This window comes from Ascaphus truei, chromosome 1 (genome assembly GCF_040206685.1).
Source record: "Ascaphus truei isolate aAscTru1 chromosome 1, aAscTru1.hap1, whole genome shotgun sequence".
NCBI lineage: Eukaryota > Metazoa > Chordata > Amphibia > Anura > Ascaphidae > Ascaphus > Ascaphus truei.
The window spans coordinates 10,754,796-10,769,286 of NC_134483.1; the positions used below are offsets into that span (position 1 = coordinate 10,754,796).

At 46.4% G+C, this 14,491-nt stretch overlaps 1 protein-coding gene across 6 annotated transcripts in view; it reads right to left on the reverse strand.

Annotated features, from left to right (window-relative positions):
- CNTFR (ciliary neurotrophic factor receptor) overlaps nt 1-14,491 on the reverse strand; it is a 700,478-nt gene that overhangs the window by 233,116 nt on the left and 452,871 nt on the right. For all 6 annotated transcript variants that reach the window (XM_075581830.1, XM_075581850.1, XM_075581880.1 and 3 more), the window contains one exon: nt 7,978-8,067. In XM_075581830.1, the coding sequence (XP_075437945.1) occupies nt 7,978-8,067 (90 nt within the window). The remainder of the gene's footprint in view (nt 1-7,977; nt 8,068-14,491) is intronic.

A 14,491-nucleotide genomic window follows, 5' to 3' on the forward strand; every position in this document is an offset into this window, starting at 1 on the left:
GCCTTCGTAATATAAGAATACATTGTAGCTGATGAGTTACACTGACTGAAGGATTGATTGAAACTGAAAGGCAGCCATTTAGTGAGCCCTGTGAAGCAGGATCATTGCTGATCGATCACGGGAGAACTAATCGATCGGCAGCTTAGGTAATTAATCTTCAATAAAGCTAATCAAAGGCTGCATATATTAAAACAAAAAGTGCCGTTCGGATTGCCTCTAACTTACCTAAACAAACCTACATTTCCAACAATTGCCCTCTCATGATACACAAATAAGTTCTGGTGTTTAAAGAAGTGACACAAACCCTTCAACGTGCAGAGTACAGAATAAAGAACACGCGTGTGGATGTGCTCATCGGTGTCCTTTATCATTACTGCACACTTTACAGTGGAGTATTTGTCTTTATTTGTGGAACTGATTGGTAGCCATGACCAGCCTCACAATGCAAGGCCAGTAACCATCTGATTCCACCCAAGAGTTCTCTGCCTTTTGGCTAAGATCAGGTGCCGGGATCTCATGTGGTCTTCTGGCCTGGCTGAGAGTAGCCCAACGTTGTTTCACAGCCTTGGCACCGCAAGAGGGGTCCACCTGGGAAGCTCCTATGGACCAAACGGTGACACATTGCAGAAGAAGGCAGGGATCTTTATGCACACAGCATGACATGGCAGCACAATGGACAATGCACAAGAGCACGTGTACAACACACAGTTTTTATGGTTTCACGTCTCTTCACTTGTACTGTGGCACTGTTCCTGCCTTTTGGCATTGCGGAGTATAGAAGTTTTCAAAATGTGTCTTGCCTTCTGGCTTGGGGTGGTTTTAACAAGCAGCCATTGTCTTTAAGTACTAAGCATAATGCACAGGGCACAGACACGTATGCATGGTCTCACCTTATGGTGTGCAATGCACTCGGTTTGTGAGAGCTTCAAGTCAAAGAACTGAAAGAAATGGTATGAATAGCTTTTTATCAGAAAGAACCAGAGACCTTCAGATCATCTGCTGTTCTGGACGGACAAGTCTGACGATTAGATGCACGGATTCACAGAGAGTGACACCAAGCCTAGTCCACCTAGTTCCTAGTATGGTACCTAACTGTGACCTACGTACATGAAAGCAAGGAGCCTTGATGCACAGTGCAAAAGTTGGATCCAGCATGGAGAATGGAAACGTGTGAAACACAGATTTTTTTAAATGATATTTTTGTACAGTTGCAGTGCCCTGGCCTTCTGACTAAGTCATGCACATGAATTTGTGAAAGAGGGCCTTCTGGCTGGAGCGCTTTTATTGCACAGATTGGACTTGAGCACTGGAGCACAGAGCACCTGCTCTATCTTACCGCAAGGTGGGAAAACTTGGCTCAAGTGGCTGGAGGCCTTTGGTCTGAGGAACCAAAGTTCGGCATTCCTTTTGGGTGAAACCGATCGATGGTACAGATGCCCGGCATCACCCAACGTGGCACCGAGTACTTTACTGTCTGTGTGTAGGGTTGCTGGCTATTCACTTCTTCCACACGGTAAACTGGACAGAAGCAAAATGTGACGCACTAATAGTGCTCATTTGCATGACATTATTACCCAGAATTCCTGGCTGCAGTAGGAGCACGCACTTATTGGGAGAGAGATGGGTCCATCCAACCAAGTGTTTTTTAACTGGTAAGCAAAAAAAAAAAAAGCTAATTTTATAGACGTGTGGGATGATAATCCACAATACTGAATAGTCCAGCATGCCCTATATGGAGAAATCAGGAGATGAAAACATAGGTATAAAACCAAAAAAGCATAATAGTTTAATATATGCACAAGTGAAACAAACAACATGCAACACCAAAAGAGTAATACTGAGAGAACGCTAAAAACATATAGGTGGAACCAAACACAGGGGTGGGGGGAACAGACAATGGGAGGGGGCAAATAACAAGAGGTGGGTATAAGGGGGAGGTGGGTATAAGGGGGAGTACAGGGGGGCTGTACTTCCCCTTATACCCACCTCTTGTTATTTGTCCCCTCCCATTGTCTGTCCCCCCCCCCCCACACCCCTGTGTTTGGTTCCACCTATATGTTTTTAGCGTTCTCTCAGCATTACTCTTTTGGCGTTGCGTGTTGTTTGTTTCACTTGTGCATATATTAAACTATTATGCTTTTTTGGTTTTATACCTATGTTTTCATCTCCTGATTTCTCCATAAAGGGAGTGCTGGACTATTCAGTATTGTATATTGGGTCCTCTCTGCGGCCCCCCACACTACACATCTATTTGTTATTCCTACTGTGAGTGCTGTTTATCGTTTTTGTATTTTATTGGATGATAATCCACGTAAAAATGCCATTATCTTCCTTACATGGAATTTTCCTTAATGCAAAAAAGATGACTTAACAATGTGTGTGAAGAAGACACTTGTGATGTCACAGTACAACTGGAAAGAGACTTCTGAGGTTACATCGAATCTGGACGAGAGCCTTGGGTAGGAGGAAGGTCTTAAAATCAAGGGGTCAAAAAAAAAAAAAAAAACCAGCGTTCCTGCATTGAACAGATGATTTTGCAATTTCATAAAGTAAGTAATGTGCTACAGACATCTCAGGCGCAGAACTGGTTCATATGGAGGGTTCTTCCAAAGATAACTTAAGCCACTTGGAGTGTTTGCAGTAAGTCAGGTTGATCAAACCTAATCAGGTGATTGACAGCTAAGCGGTAACCTCGAGTCAGTGCTCTGCGCCTCTAAAAATCCTATAACCGCCCCGTGTGCGCCTTACAAACCACCAGATCCTAATGTACTTGCACGTCTCCAGTGCAATGCAAACAATGCAGTGGGGTGACTGGCAGTCACCACGCTGAGAAACCTAACCGCATCATGTGTCTTCAATAATTACACACATGTTCCTGTTACAGAGCGCATACTAATAGGGGCATTCTTTTGTAATCATTATTTAAGCTTTCTCAATGATCTTTGTAATGTTCTCACGGTGTACGGCATCAGAGCTTTGGCACAGTTTAGTCCCAGCAAGAGGGGCTATCGGAGTAACCGAGCCAGAGAGTATGTATTAGTATTAACCCCTGTGCAGTCTGCACACTGTTTTATCACTGATAGGGCGGGGGCATTGCTGTGATAGAGCAGGGTTATATCAGAACTACAATATAAGATCGTCACAAATCATGGATTGGACTTTTTTCTTTCCTCACTCTCTCTCTCTCTCTCTCTCCCACCTTTGCTCTCTCTCTCTATCACCTTCGCTCTCCCTCTGTCTCTCTCTCTCTCCCCCACCTTTGCTCTCTCTCTCGCTCTCTCGCTCTCTCGCTCTCTCGCTCTCTCTCCCACCTTTGCTCTCCCTTTCCCTCTCTCTGGTGGGAACCTTTGCTCTCTCTCCCCGACTTTTCCCTCACCTCTCTCTCTCCCACCTTCTCTCTCTATCTACCCCTCCTTCGCACTCTCTCCACTCCTTTTCTCCCCCATCTTCTCTCTTCCCTCCTTCTCTCTCCATCTACCCCACCATCTCTCTTTCCTCTCCCATCCACCTCTCTCCTCCATATTCTCTCTCCCCTCCCTCCTTCTCCTCCATATTCTCTCTCCCCTCCCTCCTTCTCCCCCATATTCTCTCTCCCCTCCCTCTCTCCTCCACCTTATTCTCTCTCTAGCTCCCCCCCTCCTTTGCCTCCTCTCTATACCCCACCTTCCCTTCCTCTCCCTGTCTTTCCTCTCTCTCTACCCTCCTTCCCTCCACACTCACATGAACATACAACTTTATACATATACATATACATATATATATATATATATATATAGATATATATATATATATATATATATACATATACATATACATATATATATATATATATATATATATATATATATATATACAGTGTTCGACAATCCTATACATTTGCTCGCCCCGGGCGAGTAAATATTGGCCCAAGCAGCACACATTTGGTACTAGGTGGCGAGTAGATTTTTTTGTGTGGCGAGTAGATTTTTTGGTAATTTGTCAACCACTGTGTGTATATATATATATTTACACACACTGTACTAGCTGCAAAAACTTGGCGTTGCTCAAGAATTCTGAGAATCTCTCTCTCTCTCTCTCTCTCTCTCTCTCTCTTCTCTATCCCTCTTCTCTATCCCCCTCTTGTTCTCCACCTCCCCTCATCTCTCTCCCTCCCATATCACTTCCTTTAATACCTTCTGATGTCCCCAATTCTATCCGCCTCTCTCCTTCCCCAGCATTCTTACTTTCCCCTCACGCGCCCACTGACTTCCTCTTTCTTTCATTGTCTGCTTCCTGTGTACAATTCATAGCTATCAGACTCTCCTTATCTGCCACCAGGCTATGTGCATTATGTCACCAGTATGATGTCACGTGCCACATACATAGCTTACCAGGTAAAACACCCAGCGGGTGACTTGTGCAGAGAAATGGTAATAACTCATAGAATTAAAAATAGAATGTATCCAATGGTATCCAAACACAGACACAAACCTGCTCCTCGATCTCAGGAACCAGCATACAAAATGTGGTCAGGATATCTTAACAGATGTCCAAATACATCGCGAACACACAACGTTCCCAAAAACACAGTAGATTAGATGTGACAAAAAGTCCAGAAGGAAGAGATATCTGTGAATGTCATAGTCGTAAAGATTTCTACGGAGAAATAGTTGTTTATGTCATAAAGGAACAGAGTTACGGATAGCCATGCATATCATATGGGATAAGAATCGGAGAGAGATAAGAGATAGCGGTGTGTATCAGATCATATTGTGAAATTATGTGGACCCCAACCCTCTCTAACAGCGCGTCTGAGATCAGATACATTGTAAGGAACCCCAACCCTCTCTAATAGCGCGTCTGAGATCAGATACATTGTAAGGAACCCCAACCCTCTCTAATAGCGCGTGTGAGATCAGATGTATTGTAAGGAACCCCAACCCTCTCTAATAGCGCATCGGAGAACACATGCATTGTAAGGAACCCCTGATCATCTATGATAGCGCGTCTGAGATCAGATACATTGTTAGGAACCCCAACCCTCTCTAATAGCGCGTCTGAGATCAGATACATTGTTAGGAACCCCAACCCTCTCTACTAACACGTCTGAGATCAGATACATTGTAAGGCACCACAACCCTCTCTAATAGCGAGTCTGAGATCAGATGCATTATAAGGAACCCCAACCCTCTCTAATAGCGCCTCTGAGATCAGATACATTGTAAGGAACCCCAACCCTCTCTAATAGCGCGTCTGATGTCAGATTCATTGTAAGGAACCCCAACCCTCTCTAATAGCGCGTCTGAGATCAGATGCATTGTACATTGTTCTGTATTTGGTACACTTTTCAGATAAAATGAAAATTGCAGGTAACCCAAGGGTTCCTAGGAACTCCTGTTGAAAAACACTGCTCTAAGCTTTGCAAGACACGAAGGGGCGATGCTTTAATTCATCTTAAAATGAGATGGAACAGGTAGAATTGATGTCTCTATTGCATTGTGACATGCACTACAAAGATTAGGGAAAATCCTTGATGTGATATGACATTTTGTTAGATATATTGTGACATACTGTGATATATTGCTTTAATATGTTGAGACATGTTGTTATTCAATATACCAATACAACGCATAAATTAATTTTCCTCATCCCCGTGATGACATTGCCATATTTACTGTATGTATGTACCCATACAACCAAACGGCCAACAGAGAAAGGGGTTGGGAAGAAGGCATGTCCTCCTTAACATGCGTGCGAAAAAGGGATTCCAGAGTCGACCAAAGCAAGGTCTATCAGAATAATCAAACAATAATATGTGGGCTAAGACTACACTACCCTGGTACTGATAGAACAATCATTGTCATTCCTAAATGTAAGCACTCCAAGCAGTAAGAGAGTAATCAATTAAGTCATGTCATAGTCAATTTAATGACTAAAAAACATCAAAAAGGCGTCATCCTATGGATCCTTATCCATCCAATGGATCCCATCCATCCTATGGATCCTATCCCTCTCCTATGGATCCTATCCCTCCTATGGACCTTATCCATCCTATGGATCCTATGCCTCCTATGGATCCTATCCCTCCTATGGATCCTATCCCTCCTATGGATGATGTCTTTTTGATATTTTTCCGTCATTAAATTGACTATGCCATGACCTCATTGGCTACACGGTTACTGCTTAACATGCTTTCACGTTACACAAAATAGAGACTACAAAGACTCAGACTCTACCCACGTGTCAGCTTAATGGACCATTTGTATCTTCTGATGTTCAAGGTAACATTGAAAAGAATATAAAAATACTCAGTGGCGTCAGATCTTTTTCAATTATTATTATTCCCCAAGGTGTCCCCGTTTAAACTTGTCACCTGTCATTGGTTCACTTTGGAGATAGAAAGGACAACACGTCCAAGTGGTTTTAGGGTGGAAAGAACCTCCTTGTCTTGTAGTTACACATATTGATTCCAAAACATTAAGGACCATATTTACTAAGATGTGCTACTTCATAGGACACCTTCCAGTAAGGCTTAGTAAATATGGCTCCTGAATGGTCTACAAAGTATCTTCAAGAATGGAAGGTATGTTCTGGAGTAACACCACTTAATAAATATGACTGTTTATGTCTCGTTCACTTCCATGGGTTTTCCAGCATGGAAGGTGTCCATTGGAGTCGCATTTCTTAGTAAATATGGGCCGTGGCATCAGAAGAAGCAAACAGAAGGCGCAGTGGGTGGCACTATCCAAGATCTGGAGAAGGTACTCTCCCCGCACAAACCCGTGGTGCAGAGCTGTTTACTTTCAGATTGAACGGCCCTGTCACGTTGGGGTCTGAAAGCAAAAGAAACTATTTCTAGTTTGTCTGCAAACAATTTGGTGCGGTTTAATTATTATGTTTTTTTCCAAACATTTTCCAAGGAGCTCTGCCCAGTTAATGTCACATTCACTTACCCATATTGTGAGTTAGGGTCATGACATCAACCAATAGGAAGGCTTCACTCTGCTGTGCTCTGATACCTCCTTATTCCATCGTATCATGCTCACAGGTCTCAGCCATCGTGCATTCTGATTGGCTCTGGATATGCTAACTCTGCCCCCCACACACCGTTCAGCAAAGCTCTAAATGTTAACAGTTCAGAAGAAAGTTCCTATGGACCTTTTAGTTGGAAACACATCTTTTGGCTTTAACGTTTTTTTTTTTTTTTTTTTTTATAACTTGTATTTTATTGTTAACGTTTTTTTTTAACAGAATATGGCATGTCCGGCTATGCGTCACCCAACAAGATGACAGTTTGATGAATCTCCAGCATTGGCATTAAAATCATGGAAACCCAGTAGTATTTCAGCTACAATTCCAGATTTCTGCTGGTATCCCGCTCACGCTGTGAATGTGCATGTGGTACTGAGAAGTACTGAGAAGTTCATGCAAACACGAAACTTATATTTGCCAAAACCCACTTTACCGTTTTCCGTCTTTTAACACAAAATGTCAGTGCCTTAGTGATTTTCACACCAGTATTGTCAAAATTGCCAAATATTCTGAAACTTGTGACATAATGGAAAACAAAACTATAACCCCTAAGACAGATAACGTAGCTCGGCAATTGAACAACTCCACAATTTGCCTATTTCATATGCATGTGCATGCTTGGCCCATCCATAGGTAAGACTGTCTAATTGTACATTATTATACTTTTACAGTAGGCCGACACTACAGGTAACCATATATTATAACGCCCGGCACTACTTTGTAAACATTGCTGTTCTTTGTGGCTGGGCCCGGTTAACACCGTCACTGATACAAAGTGGCGCTGACCTCTTGCTACACTTCATGCCGGTACAAATAAAAAGCAAGCCTGAAAAAAATAAAACTAAGCTTTGATCTAATAAGAAAGAGTTCTTCACCTGCAGCTGCCTTAATCATGTGGCTGACAGACTGAACGGTCAGAGTTTATTGTCGGGAATTTATCGTGTGGCACAGCCAAGACCACCTTACCTCTCTGCGGACTGCGACCGGCTCGCTGTGGCGGAGAAGGGTCCGAAGAGCCAGATTCGGCGAGAAGCTGGTGCGGTTTCGGTTTGATTTCTGTAAAGAAATGAGAAATGTAAGGATTATGGCGGGTTCCGATTTCCTGGACCCAGCCCCGGGATTTTTGAGACCGCCGTTTTCTTAAACTAATAACTGTACCCGCCACTGGAATCCATTGCGCGCTATTTCTTTTTACTACGATTCGTACCTACCCTGGAGTCTCTTTTGTAGCTAAGGCCGTGTCCAGTGCGGAGCTGAGCATGCATGCACGCTCGTGCTCGGTGCGATTAAACACATTACGGCAATGTGTTGGTCCACAGTGTGTGCACACGTGCCCGCTCCGCGCTTAGCTGCTTGCAGAGACAAATATGTGTAGCACAATGGCCGCAGGACTTGAGCGGTTCGCCCAATGAGGGGGAACCAGCTCCATGATCTTACGGCCATGCACCCCGACACGCCACCCCCCCCCCCTCCGCCCGCGAGCGCAACTACACATTTTCAACTGGACAGCAATTGCCCCTACTTATTCAGCGCCTGACCTCACGGCGCCCGAGCGGGGGCGTGCTCGCTCTCAGCCTGGACACGGCCTAATTCTCAGTGAGCATTTTCTGGCAAAGAACCAAATATTTAGATCTGATAACCCCAAATGTCTGGGCTACGCTATAATATGAAGAGTCGTAATGGAAGTGGGAGGGGTCTACTGTAGGCGCACTGCTTAGTAATATGGCCCAGTGTGTCTATATCGGGGATTATTCATGAGCGCTCATGTAGGAAAGGTCCTAACGTGAACTGGACCTCAAGACCATCGCATTTTAAAAATGACTACGGTACATGTCACAGTCCTACTGTTTTCTTGGCCTATATTACAGTCTATGGAAATCATTCTTTCAAATGTGGCCACTATTATGTCATAAAAACAGCAAAAACCGAACAGACAGAACCAGGGATTCTCGGTTATCAGGAGACCCTTTCATACGTGTGGGTTGAGCACATGACTCTACATTAGTTCAAAAGGTAGCAAAACACATACTGGGTTCCAACCCTGCCAAGTCCTTTTGAGATCACCTAGCATCCTGTAATACTTTCTGTGACACAACGAAAACGTGTATTTGATCTAGAAGAAACAACCTTTGTATTTGTGGAGTCTCTGAAGAGATAAAAAGCACAGAGCAATGTCATTCTCAAGATCTGTCCCAACGTCTGCCGTTGAAATATAAAAGGGCCGAGGATTTTGACCAGGTTGGGAGTTCTATTTGTACTCGATCCTCAAGGAAGATACATTGTTGTTAAATGTAAAACTTCTCATCTTGCAGCCGTGTTAGTAAATATTTATGCACCAAGCACCTGTGACACAAAGTGTTTCACTTCCCTGCTTGATAAATGATTGCCTCATGGTAATGCCCGGTGGTTAGCAGGGGGTGATTGTAATTTAGATGACAATGTTTGCCAGACAAACCGCTTGGCGTTCGATCAGTGTCAGAGTGGAACAAACAGATTGTAGGGGCCTGTTATAGGAACATAGCATATGATAATAGGGCCTGCACTCATGCATACAGATGTATCCCTTTAATGTTTCCCCACCGTCGGGGATTACCAGGGGAAACGGAAAAAGGCAAACCGTGGCCGTGGAGAAATCAGTCTATTTGCAGGCGCTGTGGCTGCATCTTTACATATACAGGGTCAGACATCGTAACTGTGTCTGTAACACAGACAGTCAGTTTTGCCGTCTCTTAGCACTATAGGAGTAATCTGATGCACCACACAAATATAGCATCAGCACAGCTAAGCTGTCTTCAGTGCCTCTGCCACTTGTGGGCAAGCGACCATGGTGGTCAGGCCACCGGAGGATCAGCGGGGGGTCCAATTAGAAAGCATGGACCTCCCCGCAGTACCATCGTGCAGATAATAATCATTATAATGGCAACTTTATTTTTATATCACTTTTTTCCCAATGGGACTCAAAGCAAAACTTTGTAACTTTTGTAACTTTTTTCAGTTACAAAAAAAAGAAGAAAACAATTAAGGTTATAAACGAGACCAAACAAAAGGAAAGGCACAATCCAGGACGGGATGGTACAGTAGGTATTAAATACCGGATAGGTTGTGGTTCATTAATTACATGCCTTGGTAAACAGGCAGGTCTTGAGTCTGTTTTTATACATTTCCAAAGAGGGGGCCTCTCGCACTGTACGAGGCAGATGTTCCAAAGTGGGAGTAGTGTGGGTAAAAGCTCGGGTCCCACAGGAAGTCACAGAGATTCTGGGAATGGTAAGGAGTCCTTCATCTGCAGATCAAAGTGAGTGAATGGGAGTGTCAGGAACAAGAAGCTCTCTCAGATAGATGGGAAACTGGACATGTAGTGCTTTGAATGTCAACAAACCAATGTTAAAAAAAATCACCATTTTGCAGGCAGCCAGTGCGGAGAACGGAGAACAAGTGTCATGTGGCAAGAACAGGTGTCTGGTTAGTTAACAACCTGGCCCCAGCGTTCTGCACCAGCTGCAGGCGGCACAGCTCTTTATCCAGAAGATCCAGGTAGAGGGCATTGCAGTATTCCAGGCGTGAGGACACAAAGGCATGGACAAGCATAGTAAGGTCCTCTAGGGGGATCAAGTGCTTAATCCTGGCTATGTTCTTTAGGTGGAAGACTGAAGATTAGATCACGGCTGACATCTGATGTTTAAGGGTAATGTCACAGTAAAGGACACTACCAAGATCCCTCCCACAGACAGTGTTTACCAGCTGGGAGCCCTCAAGCTTAAGCTCAGATAAACATCTATTGAAGATTGATACTGGGTCCTTAGTGTCTGGTGCAAAGGACAAGTAGAGTTGAGTGTCATCTGCATAACAGTGACAGCCCAGGCCATTTCATCTGATTATGACACCCAGTGACAGAATGTACACTGCAAACACCATAGGAGATAGGATAGAGCCCTGCAGCGCTCTGCATGACAGGGGCAGGCGTGCAGAGGAGGACATCGTGGAGATACTCTGTGACCTGCCAGTGAGAAAGGATCTGAACCATCTGAGAACGGTGCCACCCAGTCCACAGAAATCCATCAGGCGCTCCATTAAGATCCCATGGTCCACAGTATCAGACATTGTCCCGGGTGCCTCCGACTTTTGCTTCCTAACCTCGGCGCTGGAGAGAGCCAGTCTTCCTAGTTGCTACATCTGTACATTTTCAGTTTGGATGCCGAAAAGTCATTTGATTGCCTGAGATTATCTGTTTACTAGTCATGACTAGTTTGGTTTTAAAGGTGGGGTTATTTCAGCGATGAGTTGCTGGCCCCTCTAGCAACAAAGGGGTTAATAAGACTTAATGTTACCTTATTTTGAAGGATTAAAAGGATAAGAAGGTGTTACATGACTAAGTACTAAGAGGTCACTGCAGCAACGATATGCTAGGAACAAAATGTGACCTCTTTGGTTCACTGAGTACTGCAGCTCAGTGCTAAGCAGTCAAACCTTTTCCAATCCCTGTTTTAGCTCTCCTTATCTTGGGCAACTCACTGTATCTCCCCGTGCTCTGCAGGGCAGGTACTCACTGCACCTCCCCATGCTCTGCAGGGCAGGTAATCACTGTATCTCCCCGTGCTCTGCAGGGCATGTAATCACTGCACCTCCCCATGCTCTGCAGGGCAGGTAATCACTGTATCTCCCCGTGCTCTGCAGGGCATGTAATCACTGTATCTCCCCGTGCTCTGCAGGGCAGGTAATCACTGTATCTCCCCGTGCTCTGCAGGGCAGGTACTCACTATATTTCTCCGTGCTCTGCAGGGCATGTAATCACTGTATCTCCCCATGCTCTGCAGGGCAGGTAATCACTGTATCTCCCCGTGCTCTGCAGGGCAGGTACTCACTGTATCTCCCCGTGCTCTGCAGGGCAGGCACTCACTGTATCTCCACGTGCTCTGCAGGGCAGGTACTCACTATATTTCCCCGTGCTCTGCACGGCAGGTAATCACTGTATCTCCCCGTGCTCTGCAGGGCAGGCACTCACAGTATCTCCCCGTGCTCTGCAGGGCAGGTACTCACTGTATCTTCCTGTGCTATGCAGGGCAGGCACTCACTGTATCTCCCCGTGCTCTGCAGGGCAGGTACTCACTGTATCTCCACGTGCTCTGCAGGGCAGGTACTCACTGTATCTCCCCGTGCTATGCAGGGCAGGCACTCACTGTATCTCCCCATGCTCTGCAGGGCAGGCACTCACTGTATTTCCCGTGCTCTGCAGGGCAGGTACTCACTGTATCTCCCCGTGCTCTGCAGGGCAGGTAATCACTGTATCTCCCCGTGCTCTGCAGGGCAGGTACTCACTGTATCTCCCCGTGCTCTGCAGGGCAGGTACTCACTGCACCTCCCCATGCTCTGCAGGGCAGGTAATCACTGTATCTCCCCGTGCTCTGCAGGGCATGTAATCACTGTATCTCCCCGTGCTCTGCAGGGCAGGTAATCACTGTATCTCCCCGTGCTCTGCAGGGCAGGTACTCACTATATTTCTCCGTGCTCTGCAGGGCATGTAATCACTGTATCTCCCCATGCTCTGCAGGGCAGATAATCACTGTATCTCCCCGTGCTCTGCAGGGCAGGTACTCACTGTATCTCCCCGTGCTCTGCAGGGCAGGCACTCACTGTATCTCCACGTGCTCTGCAGGGCAGGTACTCACTATATTTCCCCGTGCTCTGCACGGCAGGTAATCACTGTATCTCCCCGTGCTCTGCAGGGCAGGCACTCACAGTATCTCCCCGTGCTCTGCAGGGCAGGTACTCACTGTATCTTCCTGTGCTATGCAGGGCAGGCACTCACTGTATCTCCCCGTGCTCTGCAGGGCAGGTACTCACTGTATCTCCACGTGCTCTGCAGGGCAGGTACTCACTGTATCTCCCCGTGCTATGCAGGGCAGGCACTCACTGTATCTCCCCATGCTCTGCAGGGCAGGCACTCACTGTATTTCCCGTGCTCTGCAGGGCAGGTACTCACTGTATCTCCCCGTGCTCTGCAGGGCAGGTAATCACTGTATCTCCCCGTGCTCTGCAGGGCAGGTACTCACTGTATCTCTCCGTGCTCTGCAGGGCAGGCACTCACTGTATCTCCCCGTGCTGTGCAGGGCAGGTACTCACTGTATCTCCCCGTGCTCTGCAGGGCAGGCACTCACTGTATCTCCCTGTGCTCTGCAGGGCAGGCACTCACTGTATCTCCACGTGCTCTGCAGGGCAGGTACTCACTGTATCACCCCGTGCTCTGCAGGGCAGGTACTCACTGTATCTCCCCGTGCTCTGCAGGGCAGGCACTCACTGTATCTCCCTGTGCTCTGCAGGGCAGGCACTCACTGTATCTCCACGTGCTCTGCAGGGCAGGTACTCACTGTATCACCCCGTGCTCTGCAGGGCAGGTACTCACTGTATCTCCCCGTGCTCTGCAGGGCAGGCACTCACTGTATCTCCCCGTGCTCTGCAGGGCAGGCACTCACTGTATCTCCCCGTGCTCTGCAGGGCAGGTACTCACTGTATCTCCCCGTGCTCTGCAGGGCAGGCACTCACTGTATCTCCCCGTGCTCTGCAGGGCAGGCACTCACTGTATCTCCCCGTGCTCTGCAGGGCAGGCACTCACTGTATCTCCCCGTGCTCTGCAGGGCAGGCACTAGAAATCTTAAGACATATTAACTTCAATAGGCAGGAAGGGCTCATATGACGTAGCGCTGTTATGAACATACGAACTTTATCTCCCTGCCCACAGGGTCCTAGTAATGCCGCAAACATTCAGATATAATGTTATTATTTGCGGATCTGCACACGCCGGGAAAATGCAAATGCAACAACCATAGTTACTGACTATAAAACATATATCTTTCACTGTCCCATTCTGTCACTCCCCCTTACCAGTCACTCTCTTCCATGTCACCACACTGTCCCATTCTGTCACTCCCCCTTACCTGTCACTCTCTTCCATGTCACTGTACTGTCTCATTCTGTCACTCCCCCTTACCTGTCACTCTCTTCCATGTCACCACACTGTCCCATTCTGTCACTACCCCTTACCTGTCACTCTCTTCCATGTCACCACACTGTCCCATTCTGTCACTACCACTTACCTGTCACTCTCTTCCATGTCACCATACTGTCCCATTCTGTCATTCCCCCTTACCTGTCCCTCTCTTCCATGTCACCACACTGTCCCATTCTGTCACTACTCCTTACCTGTCACTCTCTTCCATGTCACCGTACTGTCCCATTCTGTCACTACCCCTTACCTGTCCCTCTCTTCCATGTCACCATACTGTCCCATTCTGTCACTTCCCCTTACCTGTCACTCTCTTCCATGTCACTGTACTGTCCCATTCTGTCACTCCCCCTTACCTGTCACTTTCTTCCATGTCACCACACTGTTCCATTCTGTCACTCCCCCTTACCTGTCACTTTCTTCCATGTCACCACACTGTCCCATTCTGTCACTCCCCCTTACCTGTCACTTTCTTCCATG